This window comes from Symsagittifera roscoffensis, chromosome 9 (genome assembly GCF_963678635.1).
Source record: "Symsagittifera roscoffensis chromosome 9, txSymRosc1.1, whole genome shotgun sequence".
Lineage (NCBI taxonomy): Eukaryota > Metazoa > Xenacoelomorpha > Acoela > Convolutidae > Symsagittifera > Symsagittifera roscoffensis.
Window position 1 is genome coordinate 21,176,199 of NC_087070.1, and position 26,272 is coordinate 21,202,470.

A 26,272-nucleotide genomic window follows, 5' to 3' on the forward strand; every position below is an offset into this window, starting at 1 on the left:
CTAGCACGGGATGAACATAGCCAATCGAAGATTGGAAAAGAGTAATGAACACTAGTAAACATAAAAAAACTGACTTTCTTAAAATCTCAACTTTCGAATTTCAAAGAAAAAAATAGATGTCCCTTAAGCTCTTTGAACTTCTAGAACAATTTATGATTGACGCTTTTTTGATAACATAAACCCAACTTGAGAAAACTGGATCAATAGGTAAAGTTTTTATTCCGCTGGGAAATCTTCAAAATAAATTCCATTTCCAAAAAATTCCGTTTTTTGCGCCATTTCCACGTTCGTATTTCGAGAGTGATATTTACGTCACTTTCAGCAGAAGAATTTCAATTGAACGCAAAAAAATGCATTGTATCAATATTTTAAGACTCTTTCCTGAAAAAAAAATCAGCAAGACCTATATTTTCAAATCCTCCTACTCTCAAAACATACACATACAAAAATTTTTTCGCGGATCAAAAGAGGCAACAGGATGCCACCAAATCAATATAAAATAACCCGAAGCCCATAACCCAAAAAATAGCATGTAAAAAAGAAAAATTGAGTTTTATATTTACACCGAACTAAAACTCAAATAGGAAGGAATTTAAAATGCAGGAATTTAAAATAGGATGAGTCCTCTGTCTGTTGCAGTGAGTGTGTTACCAACAGAGGCGTCCATAAGACTGGTTCTGTGGAGAAAATTATTAACGGGCAAAAAGTACAGTACCCGGCAGCAATACCCTTGCTTATTGAGTAAACAAAGAAAAAATGTTTTTTTTTTACTAATATGTTCGGGAATCGAATCGAACGCCCTACCTCGATGAAAAAACGGTTAAAAAATCAAAAAATTTGACTTTTCCGAGGGTCATAACTTTTCGTGCCAAAAAATTGGCATAACCACTCATGCAGAGCTTCTCCTCATATCCCTTGCGTTCAATTAAAACCAGAATCTCGGAGGTTAGTTTTCGAGAAAAACAAATTTCAAAAAAGTCCAAACTTTTTTTCGAATTTATGACTCTTTTGAAACTTTTCCGACATTACGAGGCCAAACTGTGCACTGGATAGGCGCACAATTTGGTGTCTATATTATCCTGGAATCCAGAGACAAGTCTTTAAACATGTTAAAATTTTGTCGGAACGATCAAAGGAAATGAAAGAACAAAAGAAGAACCAAGGGAGCGTCCTTGTTGCGGAATCCGCTTAAAATGCCTAAAATGCACGTTTGGCCTCGTAATGGAGGGCCATAACTTTTTGACTAAAAATAATTGAGAAAGTAGCCGCTGATACAGGGGAGCTTCCCACAACCCGTTCTATCCATTGAATCTTCAATCTCAGACTTGAGACGGTAGCTTTCGAGAGAGTGAAAAAAAAATCCAACAGCTTTGGTCAAATATTGCCCCACGAGTTTTTGATGGCTGTAGAAAGTGAGTTATGGTACAAAGCGACTAAAAGAACATGCAGGCACACAGGGAAGTGAATAGTCTTTCCACATGAACCACTTTTTCAAAAATCGATAGTAGTTTTTGAGATAAACTAAACTTTTTGAGAAAATCGAAAATTTTTTCCAAAGCATTAAAGGAAATAAAAATAATAATAAAAAATATTTTCATAATAATTGTTTGTATACAACAGGAATTGATTGAAAATCTTTATTCTACTTTAAAACTGAAGTGAATAGAAAATTAATTTATCAACGAAAATATTCAAGAGTAGATTTGACTCAATCAATTGAGGTACACAGTTAAGTTTAAGCAGCAGCAAAGTGCTCATTAAGGTGCTTTATAAACAGAAATCAGGACAGGATGTATAAAATAGAATCAGTGAAAATAGGATATTCTTCTCAGTTTATTCAGAGATAAACTCAATTAAACTACTTTTAAAGAATAATATTAACTATATCTACAATTTAGACTGGGGATCTGTAGCACGGGAGAGCATTTAGGACACAATGTGATTGGTGGTTTGTTGGACAAATCAGAATAAATCAATTTATCCAGCCTTTACATTTATCAATCTAAGGTGGCACCGAGTGCCTACCAACACAAAATGAATAATCTACAAAGGCGATGCCGCGCAGTAAGAGACGATATTATACAGCCAAAAACTATGGTCGATGATTATATGGAAGTTAGCTGCAACTGCCCAAATTAACCGCTATATTCAGACCATTGAAATCCACATTTGGATTATAATTTTTTCAAGGTCAGCTTATAAATTTTACATAGACATTGAATAAAATCAATACACGTAATGAGCAAACCTGTCAACAGATTAATTTTTAAGCGAATGCTCGACAAACCGCCATATCTTGAAGCCGAAATTAAATCAGAATTACCTAATAATTGCTTCACAACAGTGACAATCTGTTGTTCTGTTGCGTAACTATACTAATTTTCGGCTTGTTGGAATGGTAATTCTATTTTCGGTTTGATTGTCAGGCTTGTTGGCCGATCACCAATTTTTAATTGGATGTTTTACTGTTAAAAAAATTGCAGGACAATTTTGCTCACCTATATGCAATGCGTACAACACAATCTACCCAATATCAAATCCTTCTGAATTGGAATTAGACTTTTCAAAGTTGCTTCGGTCACCACTACCACTACCTCCCGATAATTCTAGACTAGCACTCAATTTTTGGATCCTTAAGGGGGATTTCGGGACACTTGAAGACGACTGGGAGAAGTTTCGTCTCGCGCCTGTTGTCGGACTCCAAGAGCCCGAACCATCTGCGTCGAAACCAACTTTCATTTGATGATCAACATTATCATTGTCTAGCTCGTAATTCTTTTTCAGACTTTCGACATCCTTCAGAAAATCAATTTCAAGTTGTTTCTCTCTCACTTTTCGCTCTTCTCTGAATTTTTCCAACTCTTTTCTGAACTCTTGATCCGTTTTTTCTTCTTTCTTTTTCTCCGTTTCGTCTAAACGCGCTTTCTGTTCGTTCTGAAATGACATCAGTTCTACCACTTCGTTTTCTTGTCTTTCCTTCATTATTACAATTTCCTCTTTTCGTTTCTGTTCACGTTTCTTCATCAACACTGCCTTCCTTTTCTGGTCATTTTTCTTAAACTCAACCGTTCTTTGTTTGACCTCCGATTCTGTGATCTCTTTTTTCTCCAGCATTATTTCAATTTGCCGACGGTGCATCATCAGTCTCGACTTATTTTCCTTTTCCAGCTCTTTAGGCAACATTTTACTGTCGTTTAAGTGGGCAGCTTTGAGATCCTCCATTTCTTTTTCATGAGCAGCGGTCATATCAAGTAGCTGTCTGTCATATTTTTCCAAGTTCAGTTTTCGAACTAAATCAAATCTTTCTCTGTTCGCCTGTTTTAACAGCTGAGCTTTTTCTTGTATACTATACTCTTTAAGATCATCAATCGCTTTGTTCCATCTTTTAGCCAAAGATTGTTTCTCACTTAGAAAATGCATTTCTAAATTCAGGCACTCTTCATTGTGATTTAACTTCATTTCTTTCATTTTCTCATTAAATTTATTCTCCAAGGACTGAGAATGTTGCCGTTCTTTTTCCGCGTTTTCTTTCTCAAGATTCACTTTGAATTGCTTCAGCAACTCTTTTCTCTTATCCGAATTTTCTTCATCTCTTGTTAATCTTGATTCTTCAATTTTGATCAAATTCTTGGATGAATCTTTCATCCTACTTTTGAACTTCTTCAAACTTTGATCCATTTCTTGCTTAAACTTCCGTTTCTCACTTTGAAACTCATTTTCGTTCTTCTGTACTAACTTAGTTAAAGCATTTTGATAGTTTTTCTTCATTTTTTCTCGCTCACTTTCGAAGTTTTTGTTTTCTGTTACCTCCTCGTGAACCTTTTTGTTTTCAAACTCGGCCTGCTTAGCCTCGATTTCCGCTCCCGATTTCTCAAAAAGCACTTTTTCTTTCCTCTGGAATTTCTGTACCTGCCTAATAGCCTCTTTGCGTTTCTGCAGCTTCTCAAACGCCAGATCCTTTTTACCATCTACCGTCACCACTCGCTTTTGAGTCGACGTCACAACTTGGCCGTCAATCACAAACCTCCTCGTCCTCCTAATACTCTTGTAACTTTTCACTCGTTCACGTTTCTCCTCGTCAAGTGATTTAGTACCTCCAGGTGTTGTTGGTGTCTCATCATCGTCACCTTTCAACTTCATGATTCTAGTAGTCGCAGCAGGAACTGTCAAACCACTCAACTCTGAACCCAGTTCCAATTTCAGTTCATTCGCTCTCGCTTTCGCTTCACGGCTATTGTTATTTTCAATTTCAGGTGCTAAGCTTTCATCAGACTTCTCTTTTTCTTCGGAAGACTTGGTCTTACTGTCATTTTCCTGAGATAGTTCCGGAGATGACTTTGGAATAATGCTCGAAATGTTTTCATGTTCATGGGATTCATGTTCATTGCTCCTGGCAATTTCTCCTATTTCCGATGATTCCTCGTTAGTAACAGTCATTGTAACTTCACCACCCTCTTTTGCCGCAACCTCTGACTCTCGCTTTGTCGGCTCAACGGGAAGTGCTGGTAAAATTGGAGAAGGCAATTCATCTATTGAGAACTCCTCTTTACCACTCTCTTCAGCTGTCGCTGACTTATCGTTGTTCTCTGTGTCATTATCTTTTTCTTTCGTATCTTCAAATGACCCTTCTGGTTTTGGTTCCTCCGCTTTCAGTTCTTCGGTCTTCACATTTTCAGTTTGTTCACTTCGTTGAATCAGTTCAGAGCCTCTTTTTTCAGACTCTCCGACAGCCGTTAGAACATCTGGAACTGGATGCCCGTTCGGAACTAAGTTAGACTCATTGTCCTCTTGGTTTATTTTTGACTCAGGATGCACAACAGAAGTTTCATCATCTGGCATTTTGATCAGTATTTGTTCAGGTGTCTCATCAAATGATTCTCCCATGTCCATTTTGGATAATGTTTCTGACGCCTGAGTATCGTTCAAAGCTGAATTCTCTTCTTCATCTTGATGTCCTTCCGAACTGTTGTCGTCCTCGTCTATTATTTCCGCTTTGAACTCGGCCAGAAGTTCCATCAACGGTTTAACGTCTGTGGCGTCGCACAAGAAAGGATGACCCAGCAACTCGGCCGCCGTGCTGCGACTCTGAGGATCCTTTTGAAGGCACTTCGTTAGGATATCGTGGAACTCACATTTCCAGATGACTCCAGAGGCTCTGTTTAGTTGAGGAGGGGGTCCTTTGACTACTTTGGGAAAGAGACGCTCCGGACGGGTGGTGTGATGTGGGGGTTCTATCTCGGCCAGCTCGATGAGGGTGATGCCGAATGACCAGATGTCTGCCTTGTAGTCGTATTCGTTTTGGGGGAAGTCCGCACACTCAAACACTTCCGGTGCAGTCCAATATGGAGTTCCTGAAAGACTTCGATAGCTGACAAAATTATTTCATGATATCAGCAATAAACGAGACCTCATTAAAAACTACGAAAATCAATATCCTAAGGACAGTTGTTAAAACAATTGTTTCTCATCAAGTTGCAAAGCAACAGTCTTCACAGCAAAGATATCGCGAGTTGCCAACTTGATTAAAGTTGAGATAAACTGGATTAGCTTTCATCCAAGATTACTAGTTTCTGGATAAATATAGTGCAAATACAGTGAATTTAAATTTGTAAATGATTTAAGATACAGTTCTTAAGCATTTATCGCACATACAAAGCTGTAAACATAACCAACAGAGAGTAGGAAGTGTCAATAATCTCACGGGAACCAAAAAAAATTATATATTGTTTTAAACGGAGAAAACTATATCATCTTAAAACTATTTGAATTTCGAAAAAATTTCGACTCAAACTTTTTTGGATATCAAATTAACCCTCTGAGAGCACTATACATAATTTTTTTCCACTAGGAAACGCAAAAACCTAAAACCGTTCTTGAAAGGAAGTCAATCACGTTTTTCGCGCCATTATTTGGAGAGCCTCTTTGCCTTCCTTTTAGCAAATGAAATTGAAAATTTATGAAAATCGAAAGTCAAACTACAAAAGATCAAACTTGAGCCTGAACTTTTAATTTTTCCAAAAAAAACAGACGTAAAAGATTATCACTTCAATCACACAAAGCGAAGCTGTGCTTCGCAAAAACTAAGGAGAGCACGACAAAAAGCAGCTCTAAAAAGTGTTCTAAAAAGTGCAATAAAAAAGTAAAAATAAGCCTCGAATTAGTAAAAAATCCACGACGTCTCGAACTCGAAACTACGACCTAGAAATTATGAGACTCAGGAACTACCACTCAGCTACGGATGCCCAGTCCTTCACAAACACTAGCCAAAAAAAAGCCGAGAACAGATGCTATGAAAGTTCCAATACTCCAGATCGTGATTATAGCAAAGCGGCACACACAATTGAACAGTTCTTATGAACACTTTTATTTGAGATTTAGATTAGAAAAAAAGAAGGTTCGTACTAAAACACTATCTGCTTGCTAGTGTAATAAACACTTAATGAAGCCTATTAGATAAATTTTACAATTTGTGTGAGCTAAAAAGTAAAGCTTTGATATCACGCATCTGCATCAGGTTCATGAAAACCTGAAAGAAAAAACCTGCTTACCAATGAAAGTGTGTCGCTTCTGTTCAGCCGAGTTGTTCATGGCTGACACTCCAAAATCGGCCAGTCGTATAGTGCCCTTTGAAGTGAGGAGAATGTTGGCGGCTTTGATGTCTCTATGTACTACTAACATTCTGTGGAGGTATTGTAGGGCACTGCACGTCTGGTAAGCCACGACGCGGATCTGAGGCTCCGTCAGACCCTACATTCATTCACAATCACTATTCTAATGATTGAATTAGTTCTGCTCTTAATCTATCAACATCACAGGTTCATTTTAAAGCATCAAAAAAATGCGCAATACTTCAAAAATTTTATTGCAGCAAGGTCGTTTATCTCACAAAGACTTGATTTTATGTTAGTTCAATACGAATTGAACCAAAATTCAAGTTGATTGAGACTTGAACACGCTGACTATTAGGCTCTTCGATTCAAAAAAATCTGAAAGCACTAATTACGCATAATTGAGAACAAAACTGTAGACAGTACACAATAACTGAGATAACTGTACAGTTTTGTCTCCTTTTTTTCGCCCATGATTTCATGAGATTAACAACATGGCATTCATTAATTTTTTTACTAAAGCAAAAAAAGTGTTAAACAAATTGTTATTAGAGAACTGTAGGTATCTATATACAGTTGTAGTATTTTCTATACGACCATCAAATCTAAATCCCCAACCTTCTGCAGCTCCTGCATGATCGAGTCCAATCCCCCTCCGTCACACAGTTCCAGATACATGTACAGTTTGTCCTGATGCAGATAAGCCTCCTCCAATCCCAACACAAACTCGTGCTTGCACTTCGTCAGAATATCAATCTCCAACATCACTAACATCATCTCAGTTTCCTCAATGGACTTCATGTCTTCCACCTAATAAAGATAAACTTGATATGCATTATTATTGTTTCGGATAACTTTATTTATTTCAGATATACGCAATTACATGGTATTTTGGTTGCCAAGGTTTCATCGCCAAAGTTAAAATATCTTGGAATTACTTTAGATGAAAATTTGTTCGAAAACCACAAACTTCTTTAAAAAAAAATAAGCAAGTACTGTGGGCTTTTATACAATCTGAGAAAAACTTTCACAAAAAAAGCTTCTTTTGGCCTAAAAAACTTTTGGCTCCTGAAACGTCTTATAAAAACCATATTTTACAAAAAAAATTCTTGTCACAAATCGGTGCAGGGTAGGGGGTCGGATTAGTCGGACAGTAGGGTCCTTCGTCCTCACCCAGAGCGCAATGCCACCGTCCGTCATAAAATTTATAACACAAAAATATAAAAATTTTTTCTAGTAAAAAATTACATAACTATAAACTGGTAAAAGTTTTGTGCAAAGTAATTCTGAAATTTTACAAAAGATTACTAAGGAAATACAACAAAAAATTCAACTTAACGAAAAATAGTGAGAGCTGTCGTAATACACCCAAAGTTTGCATCAAATCACTCGATTGCTGCCAGAACGCGAGTACTCTTCAACAGTTTGCTCCTTTTGTTGCCTAATTTTACAGAAATTAGAAAAAGTTTTAATAACCAGGAACTGAACAACTTCAACCATCAAATTTAAGATAACTATATTCAAGCTAATAGTGATCTGGTAAATAAGCTGTTTTGTACAGGCTTAATTTAGTCTTACGGCGCTCTCAAGTGATGTTTTTGTAATCTGTACGTGTGATGACTTCACTTGGAAACAATTTATTATATTATTATCGCTATCCGTCTCTTTCATCATATTGTGAGATATAATCTTGTTGTGACTTTTTTTCCGGGAAAAAGCTCTAACTTTAGTTTTCCACAAGGTGACATGCCTGAACTAAGTTTCATAAACAGTTTCTGACTCAGAATTAGCAAGCTCGCATCTGCCTCATTGGTTTATTAAGCTGTCTACACGAACCGTCTACTTCTTGCTGTCGGAACACCGAACTGTTACACAAAGGCAAAGCGGAGGTTCGTACAACTTGTGAAACAAAAACGGAAGACTATGATTACGTTCAGATGAATCAACAAAATATAGCCAATTGGAAAACCGTAACGATACCAAGGAAACTGAAAAAAACTAACAGGGACTTGTTTTTTGAAAAAACTTCAGCATCGAATTTCAGATGAAACATAGCCTATAATGCTCTTTGAATTTCAAGAACAATTTATGATTGGTCCATTTTTGATAAAATTAGCTCAATTTGAAAAAACTAGATCAATAGCTATTTTTTTTATTCCGCTGGGAAATCTGAATATTAAAACCCATTTTCGTAACGAACTTAATCAAGTTTTTCGTGATATTTACACTTTTGCTGTTCGATAGTGGCGCTTGTCTTCCTTTTAACAAAGGAAAAGAAATCGAAAGTCAAACCGCGAAAAACCCAAATTGAACGTGAACAAATTTTAAGACTTTTATATTAAAGACGAAACATAACCAAGACCTATATAATAGTACTCACTACGTTCATTACTTTTAATCAAAAGGAGAAAAATTTGTTAAAATTTGCAAAAAAAAGACTCAAAAAAATCATTGAATTCCAAATGTCATTTTATTAATGACATTTGGAATATTTAAAAAAAGTCTTGGAAGACTTGTTTTAAAATTCCAAATGTCACTTATAAAATGACATTTGGAATTCAAAGATTTTTTCAGAATTTTTTTCAACTTTTAACAAATATTCCGTTCTGCGGTAGCTAAGCCGACAAAAATAAGCAAACAGATATTAGTTAATAATAGCCAAAACTTTTCAGTTCGCAAAAAACAGGCCCGGAGCTGACTCGAAATTCAGGCCTTTGTCGTCTCAAGCATGGGTGCCGCATCAGTATAGCAAATTCATTTGATATTGAATGAATTTGCTATACTGATGCGGCACCAAAAGCGTGGTTTCAAAAATGTTTTTTAGATTATCAATTTTTCCCTAAAAGATTGCAATTTTCATTCAAAAAGTAAGGAGTCGGAGTCGCCGCTCTAGCAGGAACAATTTTTGCAACCGGTTCTTTCAATTAAATTTTTAATCTCAGATTTGATTGTGTCAAAAGCTTTGGAAGCAAACGTTTCAAATAATGGCCACAAAAAAGCTTCTTTTAAACTTCTTAACGTTGCAGAAAATATGAATTTGAAAAAAAGAGAAACTGAACACCAGTTGATGAAACGAAAAAAGCATATTATTTCATGCTTTGAAACAATTTCAGTCAGAATCAGCCAACCTCTTGAACCTCCTGCGACACGTGCCAGATACATTCGCAAATAAAAAAACCACTTCAAACTGTTCAAAAAATCTGCTATTTGATGAGAATTAACTAGCTATACTACTTAAATAAGTTGATTCTCTACTAAAATAAGTGAAAGAGTTAAGTTTTTGAGATAATCAAATTACTCTTACAAAAAAGTAAGTTGTCGCCATTTCTGCAGGAACAAATATTGCAACCGGTTCATTCAATTGCATTTTCATCTAAAATTTGATTGGAGAAAACTCAAAAGTTCCTAAAACACGGTCATAAATTCTTGAAAACGGTCAAAAGACTTCCCAAAATCTAATACATTTTTTTCTTCAAAAAGCAAGTTATGGCCGTTTATGTTGAGAAGTTTCCCAAAACCGGGTTTGTCGGTTGAATACAACCTGAGAACTGGCACGGTAGTTTTCGCGTAAGGTCAAAAAATTTCGATAAAACTTAGTTTCCAAACTTTGACTTGTTTGAAGGCCATAATTAAAAAAAAACAATCTAGGCATAGCCAATTGTAAATGTAGGCTTACAACAACCTGTTGTTTCAATTAAAGCTATGATATTAGATTTGGGAGGAGAGCTAGCGAGTACAGTCCAAAAACAGTCAACAAATCAAAAATTGACATTTCCGAATCTTAGCTTTTTGTGCGAAATATTAGGACATAGATGCTTACGCAGAATAAATTTCACGCAACCTGCAAATTCGATTGAATCCAAAATCTCAGATTTGGGAGGGTAGTTCTCGAGAAAAATCAAGAACTTTCAAAAAACGGTCAAAAAATTTGAACTTTGACTTTTCCGAGGGCCATAACTTTTGGAGTGAACAAAATTTAGACGTAGCCGTTTATGCGTAATCAGTAAAGCTTCTGAGAAAATCAGTAAAGCTTCTGAGAAAAAGTAAAAATTTTTGCAAAAACTGAAAAAATTTCCAAAACGAAAAAAAAGAACTTTCAACAAACCGAGTGGTAAGCATACAACCAACTTGAAAAGTGCAGAGGGGAGTGTTTTAATTGAAGCACAAAGTCAAGGCAAGTAAAATGACAAATTGTTAATGAAATACAAAAAGCATTTTGAAAAAAAGCGCGCAGCTAAAAAACGATGAGACATCTATGTCGGAAACAGATAAGCAGACAAAATAATTGGCCGATAATTTTATTTGAAACCGAACATTTCGTTTGAAAAAAAAACAGATCCTGGTCAGATTCGATCCCAGAACCTCAGCCGTCCCAGGCATACTCGTTACCTCCAGGCTAAGTTGACCGGGAACGTTTAGAAATTCGAGTACAGTATGAAACAAGGTACCACTATAGATGATTCCAGACGTGCCTTGTGAACAAAGTTATTAATCAGAAAAAAATCAGGTAACCCTATTGGAATACCCTTTCTAATCGAAAGGGTAAAGACTTAAATACTCAAAAAAAAGTTTCAAGTTTCCTTCCCCCTTAAACGCACTCGGACACAAAAAATTTTTCGCTCACCAAACGACACAATATGAGACAGCTAAGGAGAAAGATTGTTGGACTTAAACAAATAGAGTAAAGGCCGACACCTATTAAGCAGAGAAAAAACTTTTGAAAAAAATGAACAGTTAACAAATCGAGATGGTAAAGTTAAAAACAAAATTAACAGCAAATTTTGAATAGGACGAATATTTGAAATACTAACAGTCTCAAAAAAAATCTGTTGCAGTTAAAAATCCAACAGAGATGAGTCGACCGATGCCTCGTTCAAGGAGACGAGTCATTGGAACAAAAATATATACCAGAAAAAGTCTACTACCCGATTGCTGTACCCTTGTTGATTGCAAAAACTAGAAAAAATGAATAATCCAATTTCAGAAAAACAATTTAAAAAAAACAACCACCAGCATTAAATAAGTGTTCAAAATCATTGGTCGAGCGGCCACTAAGCCGACAATATTTGGTAGATACCCAATGAGACAAAAACAAAAATCCCATTCGAAATTTTGAGCGATTAAGTTTTAAAGCGTTTCAGCACATTTCCTGAATTACTTTAACACATAAAAAATTTCAAGAAGAAACAACTTTATTCGAAATCTCTGAGTTTGTAAATTGACAAAACTCCAGGATGACTGATAGCTATAGAAGGAATTGTTTCAATCAGAACAAAATCCATGCTTTGGAAATTAAGCCGACAAAAAATAAGCAGTGAAGCAAAAGACCGACAAAAAAATGAATTTCATATACACTAAAAAAACATGGTCCGATCGGCGCTCGAATCTCATATCTTAGGGTGTAAAGGCTATAGCGTTATCTGTGGACCAAGTGGGAAGGAGACTGGCAGCTTTCGATGATCAAGAAAAATTCAAGTTTAATTTCTTACAGGTTTGTACGAAAAATTAATTCTGACTCTCGTGTAATGTTCAGTATGGTTATTATCACACAAAGGCGAAGCAGAGATTCGCACCATTTGCGATACAACACAAAAATAAAAAACATCAACTCAAAAAAATGAAGAAAGTAGAAAAAAACAAGGTCTACCAAAAATTAAATTTCTGTATGCCTCGATATAAGTTCATTCTAGGCAAACATGCCAGCTATTTGAATATTAAATTAGCAACCGAACAAATCTTACGAAGAGGAAACAAAGCCGACAAACTTTGAGCAGACACACGTTCGTTTTTTTTGTTTAAAGTACCATCTGGAACTACAAAAAAAACAACACTCGTACTTGCATTTATAATGAAAGTTGCTCACAGCACAAGAAAAACTGCTGGTCTGACAACTAAGCCAAAAATCTTTAAGCAGACACTAGTTGAGCCGAAAAAAGAATTTATGATATTTTTTAAAAGAAAATTTCAAGTCCACCCTGAAACTAGAATGAACAACACTTGCTTAGAGCACAAGAAAATTCAGTGAAGTGGTACCTAAGCCGACATCTTTGAGCAGACACTAGCTGAGCCGAAATAAGGATTTTATGATTTTTTAAAATCTTTCAAGTCACCTCCTGAAACTAGAATGAACAACACTTGCAACTACAATGAAAGTTGCTCATAGCACAAGAAAAATTGCTGATGTGACAACTGAGCTAAAATATTTAAGCAGACACTGTTTGAGCCGAAAACAGGATTTTTTGATTTTCAAAATCTTTCAAGCCTCCTCCTGAAACTAGATTGAACAACACTTTCACTTGCAGCTGCAATAAAAATTGCTTACATCGCAAGCAAAATCCGTGATGTGGTAAGTTAGCCGACAAAACTTGAGCAGACAACCGAGAGTCCGACAAATCAATTTATACTGAACAAAAAAGTTCAATTGCATACATTCTATTCTGAAAACAACAAGATTCGGCCGAGACCCAAACACCAGACCATAGGGTGGAAAGGCCACGGCGTTAACCCTGGGGGAAAAGTCTAGCTCTCGTTTACAAGACACTTATGATGCTGCAACTCACCAATTTCAGCGCAGCGTATTTGCTTTTGTTTGCTTTGTTCTGTGCTTTGTACACGACTGCAAAGGCTCCATCTCCCAACTTCGCATGTGTCTCCCATAGCTCCTCTGGATCCCTGTCTCGGATAATCGAAGACCCGAACTGGTTTTCCTTCGTGTTTTTTGAGTCATTAGACGTGAACTTTTTCCACATTTGACGCCAAGGCGCCATCTTGTCAGGGTTTGTTTGGCAGGGGGGTCTAAGTACTAGTAATTGAGTCTAAAATATCATTATACTAAAAAATCGGAACACAAACGTCAATTTTATCCAAATTCAGAAACTGAATCTTTGGGGTTGATTATTTGTCAATCTTCTTTCGGGTAATTTCTGATAAATTTAAGAACAACCATATATATTTTTTCAAATTTTGCAATCTTTTCATGCACAACAAAATATTCTTCTATTCCTTTTTGATTTTTTCCGAATTACCAAATTGATAAAAAACAATTGTAGACTCAATTACCAATGCCCCTTTGGCAGTTATTGAGTACGATACAAGCTATGTACGATATTCTGGGCTACACTGGAAAAGCTGTTGTTTGAAATGTATAGATGGAGATATGGATTGATAACTCATTGACAAGGCCACAATGATAAGGAAACTAATCATAAAACTCAAATCTGAAATAACTATTTAATTACTCGAGACATCAAAAAGGAAACTTACTATCATCCAAACTCGAACTCAAAGTATCTGAAGTATCTTAATCTAAATTGAAACTTTGATTTCTTCGAAATATCCAACTCTAAAACCACTGATTCATTGAGAAATAGGCCATCTTGTGGTTAATAAAAATAGAACAGACATCATGAATCATAAATACAGAGTCTAATTTACTCAGTATGGTGAGTATGCTTGCAATTTACATACATTGAATAGTATTAGCAGCACAATTCTTCCAATTGAAAGAAATATTTAGAGAACAAAGAACTATCGCTATTTTTTTTTGACAAATACGAGCTTAATCAATGTTTTTCAGTGCCTGAAGACAGATAAGCTCAACAGGATCATGAACTCTTATTTCAACTTCTGCATTTAGAAGTTTCAAGAAATTCAAATACAATAGAACCATCTTTTCCTTTGCATTGTTTAAGACAATGTCAAAAAGTTTCTAATTGCAGCCTGATTCATTTCTCGCTGAAGAAGATTTCACGCAGAAGTTTCCTATGACTGGTGCAATTTTTGTCGATCACTGTACTAACTGATGGGTAGTTAGTAAAACATGGTAATATCGACCAAATAACTAACTAAATGCTAGTTAGTAAAACACTTGCCACTCGCTTCCGTCCGCTGGTGTCAAATTTCCAGTACATAGTAACACAATATCCACCACCCACCACACTCCCAGTCCTCCCAGGGTCAAAACTTTCCCCACTGCTGTACCTGTATGACCCAAAACAAATCGATCCACTCCGAAAACTCCCAAAAACAACGAATACAGCAATGTCGTCACAAAGTTATGACCGTTGTAGTGTACACAGGGGTATGTTTGTCGACTCCAAAATTTGCGCTCCCCATAACATTCGATTCCTGGTAGGGACCGGCACAGAACACTGACATACTGATGCTCGCCTTTACAGTAATGTCCAGATAAATTTTGAATCAAAAAAGTTCACATAGCAGTGATGTCTATTTAAAAAAAAACTAATTTAAATTTTAATCTAAATTTATTTAAATGTAAACATATGAGTCCACTCAATTTGAATGAAAAACGTGTATTTAAACCGAGCAATTTAAATTTAAAAATAAATTCCCAAGCGGGATTCGATCCGACGCCAAAGTACACATTTCACGAATGACAATGCATTTCACATTTCAGTTCCGCAGAAAAAAAAGCAAATAATCGACAAATTTATAAAAATTTTGTTACGAATCGACTTGTTCGAAAAACTGCTTTCAATTTCTTTGTTCAAAATTGTAAAAAAAAGTAGTCGGAGTTGGCAAAAACAGACTTCAGTAAAATACAGACTTCAGAACATAATAAATTGCTTAAAAAAGTTTTAATTGATGCCAACAATTTTCATAATTGTTTGAAAAATCATAATTTAAATCCTAATTTTTACTTTTTGTTATATGAACATCTCTGATTGCAGTACAAATGAAACAGTTTGCAAAGAAAATAAATCGATATTACTTCGAAAACAGTTCTTCCAAGTAATCCAAGGTCAAAACGTGAAAAAATCAGCTGCTCAATTATGCGTTACAATCCATTTAAACAATCAATCGTGCTTAAATCTTGTCAAACATATCCGGTCATCGAAAATTCAAAACTTTCCGTTATATTCGAAATTTTGCAATGATTTCGCGACTTTTTTCAGGCCAGTATTTACCAAAAAATATCCGAAACGTGTATTTATATTTTTGCGAAAATTTTCTAGCTGAAAAGGATATTCAACTATTTTAAGAATCTTATTAAAAACTGGACATCACGATGTCTACCGTATTTATTCGACTCATTATCTTTACACACTTTGGGTAGTCCAATTGTGGGGTCAGTTGTCGAAGCGTTGTCATAAAATGTCGGCGGGTCACATTGAATGAAGTCGTGTGGAAGCATGAAGCAGGGTAACAAGGGTGAGGCTAGATTACCAGGTGGCGGAAGCTCTTTATCAACTAAACTGTGGATTTCAATGAAAAGAAATAAAAAGAGAATTAAAGATATTTCCATAACTATATTTGCATAAATTTGCACGTCGCCAATAATCTGAAAATAGTAACACAATATTGACAAAAACATCAAACAAGTCGTGTGACATATTACCAAAAACAATTACCACGGAGAAAATGAACGAAAAAAATAAAGGGATGAGCAAATACAGCATACAAAGGGGAAAACCAGGAGCACACTCAGGGGCGGATCTAGGATTTTCTCGAAGAGGGGGGCGGATTTAAAAAAAAAAAAAATCGAAAATTGATTTTCTGAGCTCTCCCAAATTACTAATACGACTCCCATTTTTCTCCCAAATTACTATTAAGACTCCTATTTAGACCAAATTTTCTGCGCCGCAGTCAAAATTTTGAATAACCAGGCAAAAAAGGCGTTTCAAAACAATTTTTGGAAATTTTTGACCAACCCCCCCCCCCCTAAATCCGCTGGTGAGCACACTCACAACCCGTCAAATTTTTGCCAACTACAGGATTCGAACAACCTATATTACGGTTTTCTATAATAAGAATTAATTCCCTTTCTTATTGCGCCAAAACAACTAGCCGTGAACACACCTTCTACTAGAAATAAACCACCAGTTAGCAATGAATTCAATAAATTTCAGACAACGGATAGCAACAGAAGCTTTTAACATGCAATTGAGCACATCACAAATGCTAAAAAGACACCTAAAAATTTCAACATAAATTCACACGAGTTAAATTAAAAAACAGTCAATTCGTAGTATAACAAGAGATTGCTTTTGTCCCATAACAATGATTTTTTTCACAATTTTACTGCGACCTCATTATCATTTTCTGAAGTCGATGTAAAATATGTTCAAAGATGGCAAAAAACATTCAGTTGCTGTGCAGATATTTCAGAAAGTTCCATAAAAAATTTAGCTCCAGAAGTTGTTTTCGCAAAAACCAGTGATTTTGCAAAAAAAAATACCGTTTTTTCTGTTATGCTTTTCTGCCTGAAATCAAAGAACACAAGCAACACACTAGTTCTTATAATTAGAGTTAGCGCTACAACGAAAATACCAAAATTTCTTGTCCTAGGGAAACACTTGGCACATTATACCTTAATTTAACAGATGGAAATAGAAAAAAGATCGTAGTATAAAAAGCGTTTGCAAGTGCACCAACAACGATGTTCTTATCAGTCTTTGAAAAAGAGCATTGTCACTGCTTTTTGAAACCGCTTTTCGCTATCGCCGCTTAATGTACCGCTTAATCGCTTAATATTTTTTGCAAATTTCCCAATAGAAAGCTTCTTCACAATGAAGATGAGCTGAGAAGAAATATTTCAACAATTTACGCACAACACAGCGCAATTTACATGACTGGGTTTACATGCCGGAGTTATTTTTTGAATAACAACTGAACTTTCAAGAACATTGCAATAAGACCTACGACAAACTCCAGAACAGAAACAACATTCTCAAAACAACTTGCTAGCACAACCTGGGGTTGCTCCAAATAAACACTCAATGTAATCTACAAGGCAATTTGGAGGAGTGTCTTGAACTATGCAGCTTCTATTTGGACCCCCAACCTAAGTTACACCAACTGGCCGCGCCTTTAAGTGAAACAGAACACTGCACTGAGAACAACAACAGGGTGCTTACGAATGAGTGACATCACAGAATTGTTCATTGTGGTATTCCCCATGGCTCTTTTTTTTTATCACCAACTCAGTTTAAACTTTACAACCATGACACCCCTGCGCTCTCCGAAAAGGTTCACCTCACCTCATACGCTGATGATTTCCACCCCTTCGCCCAAAGCCCCAACGCTGAGGCAGCATCGAGCTCACTAAATGGTTATCTGCATAGCCTTTTAATTTTTTTTTCAAATACCGTTATTTAGAATTCGCGTCCTCTGAGGATCAGTTAACTTGCTTTCATCAAACCATAAAGATTTTAACAAAACTCTTGTCTTTTTAAACAACGAGCCTCTCCCTCTTAAAAACTCAAAAAATTTTAGGGTTTACTTTTGACGCGACCCTCTGCTAGGCATCTCACTGCAAGAGATCTGCTGACAAGGCTCGACGCAGGATAGGAGTCCAGAAGGTGTTAGCAGGTTCCTTTTGGCGTCAGTCTTAAGAAACCCTGCTGTTAACCCCACCTGCACAGTGAAGTCGAAATCCTGAACTTTCCCAACAATCACTCCATTTTCACTTCTCAATTTTTAATCTCCACATACCGTTCACTAAACCGAAATCATTTTTATCACTCTTACCCCCCACTCCTACGTCATGTTCGACAATCCATTTTCAGTGCATTTAAAGACAAACATAGTTTCCCTTCTAACCGAACAAAAACGTCACTATACTTTAGCGACTCAGAAGTTTCAACTTTCATTTGCAACCACCACAAGTCCCTTCTTAAACAAAACCATACAAACCTCGCAAGCAAGTTCCTAACAGAAACTCCTCTCTCAAAAGTCATTTGTACTCCGTCTCTGAGCATCGCGCCCTCTGAACAGTCTCTTTCCAGAACCACCCGCTGCAAGCTTTCCCAGCTCCGGTCTGGTTACAGTCGGTTTTTGAACACTTAACTCGCCCACTTGGATAACCAATTTCCCCAATTTGCCCAAACTATAAATTGTCACCCCAAACTTGTCATATTTTTAACTGCCCCAGAAATCCCTACCATTTAACTCCTGCAGACCTGTTGTTAAGGCCGCTGGAAGTAGGGATGTTCCTTAGCCTGGTGACAGACGAGCAGAACCCGCCCAATACGCACTAAAGAAAGAAAGTGTCATCACACATCTACATGACGAAAGAATCATAGAGCCGACTATTATATTATCAACCAAAAAGCTGTCAAACAGAACACCAGACCCACACACGAACAAAAGTTGAAGCCCGACATTGAATAATTGATTATCGAAAACCAGGACAGCAACTCTAAGCATAATAATGTCAGAATAGAACAACTTTTCACAACAGAAGTTCAGAAATTTCTCAACAAAAATTGAAATCTATTTGACAGAAAATCACCACTATTAACAGCAAACGAAAGAAAACTTGACAAGAAAACCAGATGCGCAAACTCACAATTAAAATCTGGGAATAGTAACAAACATATGAATAGTTAATCATATGAATAGTAACAAACAGACTAAACGACTATGTACCCGATGTCTGCCCAAATTGTGATATAGGAACACACTCCACCCAACATCTCTTCAATTGCCCGGTACAACTTGCATCCCTCAATATCGAGAGCTTGTGGGAGAATCCCGAAGAAGCTGCCAACATCTGCAACTTAACACAATCGCACACAACATGTTTTTCTCCCTTCTCCCCACTAGTTGAAAAACTGCCCGCTTAAACCGAGCATAGAGTTTCACTTAGTTCTCCGCAACAGGCATGTTTTCATCAAATCAAATCGCCTTATTGAGCGTGCTACATAGAAGGAAGGAGTCGACAGCAGCAGGAAGACGCTAGCTTTGCAACATGTGGTTCCCCTTCTACGCCGGTTTTGCTGCTAGAGACCCTGGGGGAACTGCAGTGATAGATTGACAAAAATTTCCCCAACTCCCTCTCTCAATCTCTCATCCATAAGAAAATCTTTCCAATTCAATCAGAAGTTCGAAGCAGAGACCAATGTAGCTACAACATCAACAACCTGCAACACTGGACGGACACTTCTTTTTTTAAAGATTTTCCACCAATCGCAAAAGTTCCTCCTTTGATATTATTTTAAGATATCTATTTCTGGTAACATACCTTGATTTTTCGAAAGGCGCCATCATATACTAATTTTGAAATGCAGCGCGCACGGGAAATCAATTTGGTCGACTTACAAAAAAATCGACCAAATTTTGGGACCCCCTTGGTAAAACCTTAGATCTAGCCCTCCGTTATAACAAGTTTGTTTGTTTATATAACAATTTTTTTAAAGTATTGTATGAAGGATGCCTTACCGAGAGTGATAATGAGTCATGTGTTCATAGTCTTAACAAAAATTATGCCCAAATTACCAAAAAAACGTAGTTGCTGGGCATGTAATAGTGGTCCGGCCACTGTAAATTTTTGCAAATACGCCAATTGTTTTGGTTACGCCTCAATAGCCTAGTTAGAAAAACGGTAGCAAGACAGTGATATAGAGGTCAAATTCATATAACGCGTTTGAGCCGTATGAAAGAAGTTTCAAGAACGATCGCTCAGAAAACTTGAACTTCAACAAAATATCATTCCTGGATCGCATTCTCTAATTTTTTTAAGTAGCGTCAAACAAAAACTTTCATGAATATATTCAATTTAGTCATCAGTTTATCAGTGCAGTCTTCCATTAGCAAGTTAAATGTTAAGGTATCTATCAGCCAGTCTTTTTCACGTAAGTCAATTATCCCAATTAAATTCTAGCTACAAAGATGCCGTTATCCATTTGCTCGTTCCATTTTTCACGCCATTGAACAGGGCAGGTTCTCATGTACATGAACTTGAAGTAGTCGCAGGGGGCGTAATCTTCCCCTTTGATCTTCATACATCTTTGATAATCCACAAAATTAGACCAACAAAGTTTGGTTTTGTTAGTATTCGGGTACCTCGGATCGAAAGGAGCCATTTGCCGATAACCCTTCCTCAGCCTCTGAAGGGTTCTTTTTTCAGACGCACTTTGCGCAGCCAACTCTTGTTCTTTGTAGAATTCAGGAGTCTCCAATTGCTCTCTGTCGCCGCCCATTATTGGTTCAAAAAGATCTTAAAAAAGATATAATTTTTTTTGTTCTTGTTGTGACCGCTGTAAGTGGGGAGCAACTTTGTGGGTATCTTATTATATATCCTACGCATGCAATTTCAATGTTTCTAATATTTGTCCAAGAAGACCAATTGTCAAGAAAATTGGCGTTTGAAAGCATTACGCCTTTACAAGACATTTTGTGCTGATACACAACTTCATAAAACCATTGATCACACTTTTAAATTCTCCTTTTACTTTCGTAATTTACCCTCTTTTTTTACTTTAATAATCAGAAGGTCAAAAGTATCATAGTAACCGAGGTTAAAGTCATGAGTCCTTTCATCGCATATTCCAGTCAATATCCTAGAAACTTTATAGTAGTAGTAGTTTTTTTTGAAAAGTCAATTAAAATGGGTCCTTCCGTCATGCGACGGTACGTGCACATATTGGAAAGGGCCGTACCAACGCTATATAAATACATCGGCAGAATTTTATGAATAAATCAAGTAGATATTAATGCATCGAGAGAATTGTCAATTAAAATCTACCCTCCTCGATTATAGCACAGATAGAATTTTCTATGTTGGATGTACTTTTAAGATTATTGCAGCCCGTAAGGCAGAGGATTGCACTCCTCAGAAGTGCAAAACTTATTTTTGTTCTTATAAAGTTTAGTGTCCGAGTATGATTCGTTCCGTTTCTCGCTTAGTTTCACTGCTAGTTTCTGGATGGTTTTTGTAGAGCCTGGTGCTGCTCCTCCGGTACAAGCGATAATTAGTGGAACAAAGCTGCTTTGTTGCACATCCAGTACTCTTTGTTGGCATTTTAATGTTTTGACACTCTCATGATATTTGTAGGCGTCAGATATAGTTTTGGGGCAGGATTTAGCATTGGGGTTGAAAATTTTTACATCGAAAAAGGTTCGGCTGAATCGGCCTCCCTAGAATCCATTTGCCTTGATGTCAAGTCGAGCGTCATCTTCACTAGTGGTCGTTTTGTTGTGAACGCTTTCGCCTTCAAAAGATTGAAGTTTCGGCTCTGTTTCAACATCATGGTATACTTCGTCCAGGCGTGTCGCAAGGTATCGCGAACTTCATTATGTCCTAGGTGAGTGTATCCACCTTTGGGACAGTGTAGAGAGTCGGTCAGTGTGAACGGTTGGCCACATGGGCATGTATGTGGGGTGTTTGGTGGTTCCCATCCATATCTTAGATATAATCCGTCTTTAAACTCTGATTTGTTGAGGTAAAAATTGTATCTTTTTAAGGGTAGCACGCTTAGCCAATTCGAGGCTCCTGTCTGGGACGCTAGATTTATTGTCAGTTTTTTTTCTGACGGGCAATTTTTTCATAATTTTAGCCTTTTTTGAGAGTGTGATAGTCTGTCTCTCAGTTTTGATCTTTCTATTTATCAGAGTTTGTTCCATTTCAGCTATTTCTGGATCACTGTTTTCCAACGGATCGCAAATGGCTTGTGACCACTCACAATTTCTGGAAAAGTCCGTGTTACTGAGGAGGTCTAATCCTCCCATTCTTAGTGGTAGTACAAAAAGGTTGCGATCTTCATCGGTTATTTATGGTTTTTACCAGTAATACTAGGAAGTAGATGATGTCTTACATTTTCTCAATATCATCCATTTTCTTAAATGCTTCCGGAGTTGTTCTGGTTAGAAAGCTCACTTTACTTTGAACTCCTTTTGTGTAGCAGGAGTACGCATTTTGTGGTGATGTTTTAGCTGTTTTGGAAAGCTTTTCAGTTAGGGTAGCTGTCTTTTCAATTTTGCTTTCCATGTATTTATCGCATGCTAATGGTGTTCCTATAACCGATCCAAGGACTCTAAAACCGTCTACCATTTTAATATTTATGCCTTCGAATATTTTTATGGCGCTGTCACGACGGTTTTTTTTACTATGAGTTGACACTTGGAAGATTTCACATTGTATCCGAAAGCCTTTCCATGCACATCTAGGTTGTCCAGTATTGCGCGGAGACTCTTAAGATCTGCGTACCATCATCTGCGTACCCTTTTTGGGTGAAATTTGGTTTTTGCAGGAGCTCAATCAGTGGGATTATCCCAATTCTTTTCAATGCCATTGCGAGGGGATCACCTTGCGTTGTGCCTTCTGTAACATTCGCCCGGAAGATACATATCGACGGATAACAAAACTAAGTCTTAAGACGACTGGCTAGCGCCTAAACAGAGCTTTGTATGCTTTTCACCGTCTCTACCAAGCCAGTACTTTTCGGTGGTCTTTCCAACATCGGGTCGACAAAAACGTTACTGTTCTCCGGCTTCGACCAGAACGCTCAAATTAACTTAATTACATGCAAATAGTGAGCTCATGGCTGGGTCTCAGTATCCCCAGACCACGAGGTCACTCCTAAAAACAGGGCTACTACTTATTATATTACTATTGTTTTTGTTCAGTAGATAAAAATCATCATCTCCATCGAAGATGGATCAACCCTTTCCCCCAACTCCTAGCACCTCATCCTTGTCAAAACTAATCCAAATATCAATTAAATTCAAGTCAGGACATGACAGGATGCTAAAAGTTCACACGAGTCAATAAAAGTTTTCCGTCCCGAGACCCTTCCGGATTCTTGAATCCGGTGAATCAAGCCCGTTGATCTCGATTTCTTCCCAATCCGGAAGGCTGATTTCTTACCCTTCACCGTTGTTCGCAACGGCCTTGCAACTATTGTAGCAGCACAATAGTTGCAACTCGGAACGTTTTCTGCAATCTGCTGCTGTTTTTCTTATCACGATTGTCGTTGCTATCGTCAGCGCAACTAATGTTGTTGTGTTTCTTCTCTCGTTTCTTGTTAAAATGGCCGTTTCAGCATTTCTCAGAAATGTGACGTCATCATTCGAATTTTTGAAATTTTAAAATACTAGAATATTCCAGCCCTCACCGTTTGGCTAAACGTTCCAATAACGCCCTTAGTTCTTAAAAACCACCAATCCGGAAGGCTTACTGCTAAAATTCCGAATTCTGCAGAGATTGCATTTTGGCCATTCTGGTCGAATGTCACATACTCCCCGGACAGTCCGGTCAATGTCCTCATTGAATCGCGCAATGTTCGTAAAATGGTTACAGTGTCATCGAACAGAATTTACAAAATGCACGAAATTACTTTTATCCACGTCACATCGACTCACTGCAGAATATAAATGGCATCATACTACATCACTATAGCCTCCAAATTCTTTCATTAATCTGCACATTAAGGATATGACTTAAGATAAAACATATTTTCTGACTTCCATTGTCAATGTCCCGATTAAAACTTTTTCTCTTAGATTTAAAAGGTGTTGGCTTGCAGGACAGTCCTGCCAACCAACAAGCTAAAATTATCCTACTATGCTCCTTCCCTTCGGAAATCTTGCTTGTTTATTGTCCTGAATATTAAAACTAATAAACTTTGTGGTTAGAAAGAACAATGCAACAACCTCCCTCCTCAAGAAGTTACTCAAGTTTTTCATGTCACCACAAAGTGATCAGTCTTCCTAAGTGATTAAAAACAATCATGCAGGCTGGAATATTTAAATATACTCTTCCCTTAAGCCTTTCTAAATAAATAATAAGTGTCTCTAAAGCCACTTCTGCTAAAATCAAAATGCAAATTTATAAATGCAACAATTTCAAAACTCAACAAAATGTTTCAGTTTTCAATTACAACTTGGTTGCTTGGTTTCTCACTTGAGTTTTTCCCACACATAAAACAATTCTGAGTTTTAAGTTTTCTTCATCACTCCTTTGTTCTCTTCTTTTTTCGTCGTTTAGAAGTTCTAAAACTTCTAAATTCTTCTAATTCTCTTTCTTGTTGCCTCTTGTTTTCTCGACCATTCCTCAATGTTCCATTTCTTCCTCCTGTGATACTGACTCCGCACTTTCGGTTTCCGTGTCTTGTAGCACATCATTGGCTATCCTGACGCTGTTGGAAGCCGTCCTCCAACACTTCTGCTCTTCTACCCTCTGTTTACAGCAAGGTAGGGGATCCACGTTGGATTCTCTGTTTCTGCAGAAACTGTTGTGGAGACACAACGTCACGTTTCTCTCCAAATCTTCTTTCAGCATCTCTGCCTTCTCATTTCCACTACGCTCACTCGTTCTGGAAATTCTTTTCACGGCGGTGGTCACTGCATTCCGATGAGTCACGAGAGCTCGCTTGAAAGCTCCTGCCCCAATGTCCAGCTGATATTCACTGTACACCCTGCCGTGCTTCGACATATGCTTTTTCGCATACTCGTACAACCATGCAGTCATGTTGGCTCTGAACCATGGCATCAATCGTTTTCTCGCCCATATCTTCTTCACTTCCATCGGAATGTTTAGAACTTTGCACATTGTCTCAAAAAGATCTAAATCTTTTAGACAATCTAACTTCCGCAACTGTTCTCTCGTCGGTGCCTCCTGTCTATTATTCTCTCTCACATGAGCTTCCAGCCATCGTATCGCCATCATAACTCCCACTATCACTATTGTTACGGGCTGTGATGAATCCGGTAAACCCATGGAGAGCAGCTCTCCAGAGTCCCAGATCAACATCAGATTACTACGCTTGGGATACCACCAGGTCTGCAGCAAGCAGTGGCAAGGAAACTCGTCATGTGTCAACATGATGCTCCTCCAATTAGGTTTTCCCGAAGCTTCCAGCAATGGTTCCACTTCCATCATCACTCGGTGGATTTCATCATTCTCATCTACTGCACTGTAATCTGAGACAGTTGATCCTCTCTGTTTCTGTTTTTCGAAGTCACTGAAGTTCCCGCTCACATATCCCATGAACTTCTTTCCTAGTATTGACTCCAACTCTTCTTTGGTTCTCTCTGGAATTGCTGAGAACATCTTACATAGTAACTCGTAAGACTTTTCAGACATTCTCGCCAATCTCACACACTTCGGCACTGAGAAGGCTTGATCCACGATCGTTCTTGTACTTTTCACGTCCACAGCCACGAAATGCACAGGATATCTGCTCTTGCACATTGGAGCCAACGTTGAACCCACCAAATATCGTGCTCCTGATGGTCTACAATAAGTTTCGCTGTGTCTGATGTTCATTTCTGTTTCGATTGCCTCCTTCCTGATGCTGTCAGGTTTCTCGTATTCATTGGCACAGTGCAAATGGTCAGTACCGCGCAACTGAACTTCTGCCAGAGGGTAGTGAACAAACACACCATCACTGACTCCCACAGTGCTTCCTGCTCGTCTGATCCTCTGGAGATGTCATTCGTCCCAACTAAGATCATCACACTGGGAATCTTCCCTGGATTCATCAGTTCCACCATCCGATATAATTGGGCTATCGTCGCGCCTCCAAAGGCCATCACCGTGGTGACCCACGAGGTCCTCAAATTCGACAGCACTCTGTCTAAACTGTCTCCCAATATCAGGTGAGATGTCCCGAGTGGTGGTTGCTGCAGGTTCACAGCCGGGCTCCAGGTAGCTCGATTGAAGCAGGCCCTCGGATCTGTCTCCGGAACTCCCGTGAAATTATACTTCAATTGATTATTCTTCTGCACGTCTAATACACGAGACACTTTCTTCGCTGGCATCTTTCGTACTTTCCTCTCTGGAATTCTCGAGCTCCCCATGAGTGGTGTCACGTTACTTATCCCTTGTCTGATCACGGTCTGGGAGAGTTGTACTCTACCCGTATCGTCAATCGTTCCATAGGGTGCAGTCACCCCAGAACCTGGCGCATTCTTATTAGCGA

The 26,272-nt window shown here is 37.7% G+C and overlaps 2 protein-coding genes across 4 annotated transcripts in view; both read right to left on the minus strand.

Annotated features, from left to right (window-relative positions):
* LOC134854609 (ubiquitin conjugation factor E4 A-like) overlaps positions 1 to 26,272 on the minus strand; it is a 214,089-nt gene that overhangs the window by 168,419 nt on the left and 19,398 nt on the right. The window lies entirely within an intron of this gene.
* Positions 1,659 to 13,823, minus strand: LOC134854610 (serine/threonine-protein kinase 10-like). Of its 3 annotated transcripts, none has more exons than XM_063870947.1 (5): positions 13,668 to 13,823; positions 13,169 to 13,403; positions 7,227 to 7,418; positions 6,549 to 6,747; positions 1,659 to 5,351 (listed from the first exon to the last, which is right to left on the minus strand). In XM_063870947.1, exons 2-5 carry the CDS (start codon positions 13,373 to 13,375, stop codon positions 2,524 to 2,526), a joined length of 3,426 nt encoding a protein of 1,141 aa, XP_063727017.1. In that variant the 5' UTR covers positions 13,376 to 13,403; positions 13,668 to 13,823; the 3' UTR covers positions 1,659 to 2,523. The 3 variants fall into 3 exon arrangements, with proteins under 3 accessions (XP_063727017.1, XP_063727018.1, XP_063727019.1); XM_063870948.1 differs by having other exon boundaries at positions 13,169 to 13,410; XM_063870949.1 differs by having other exon boundaries at positions 13,169 to 13,423.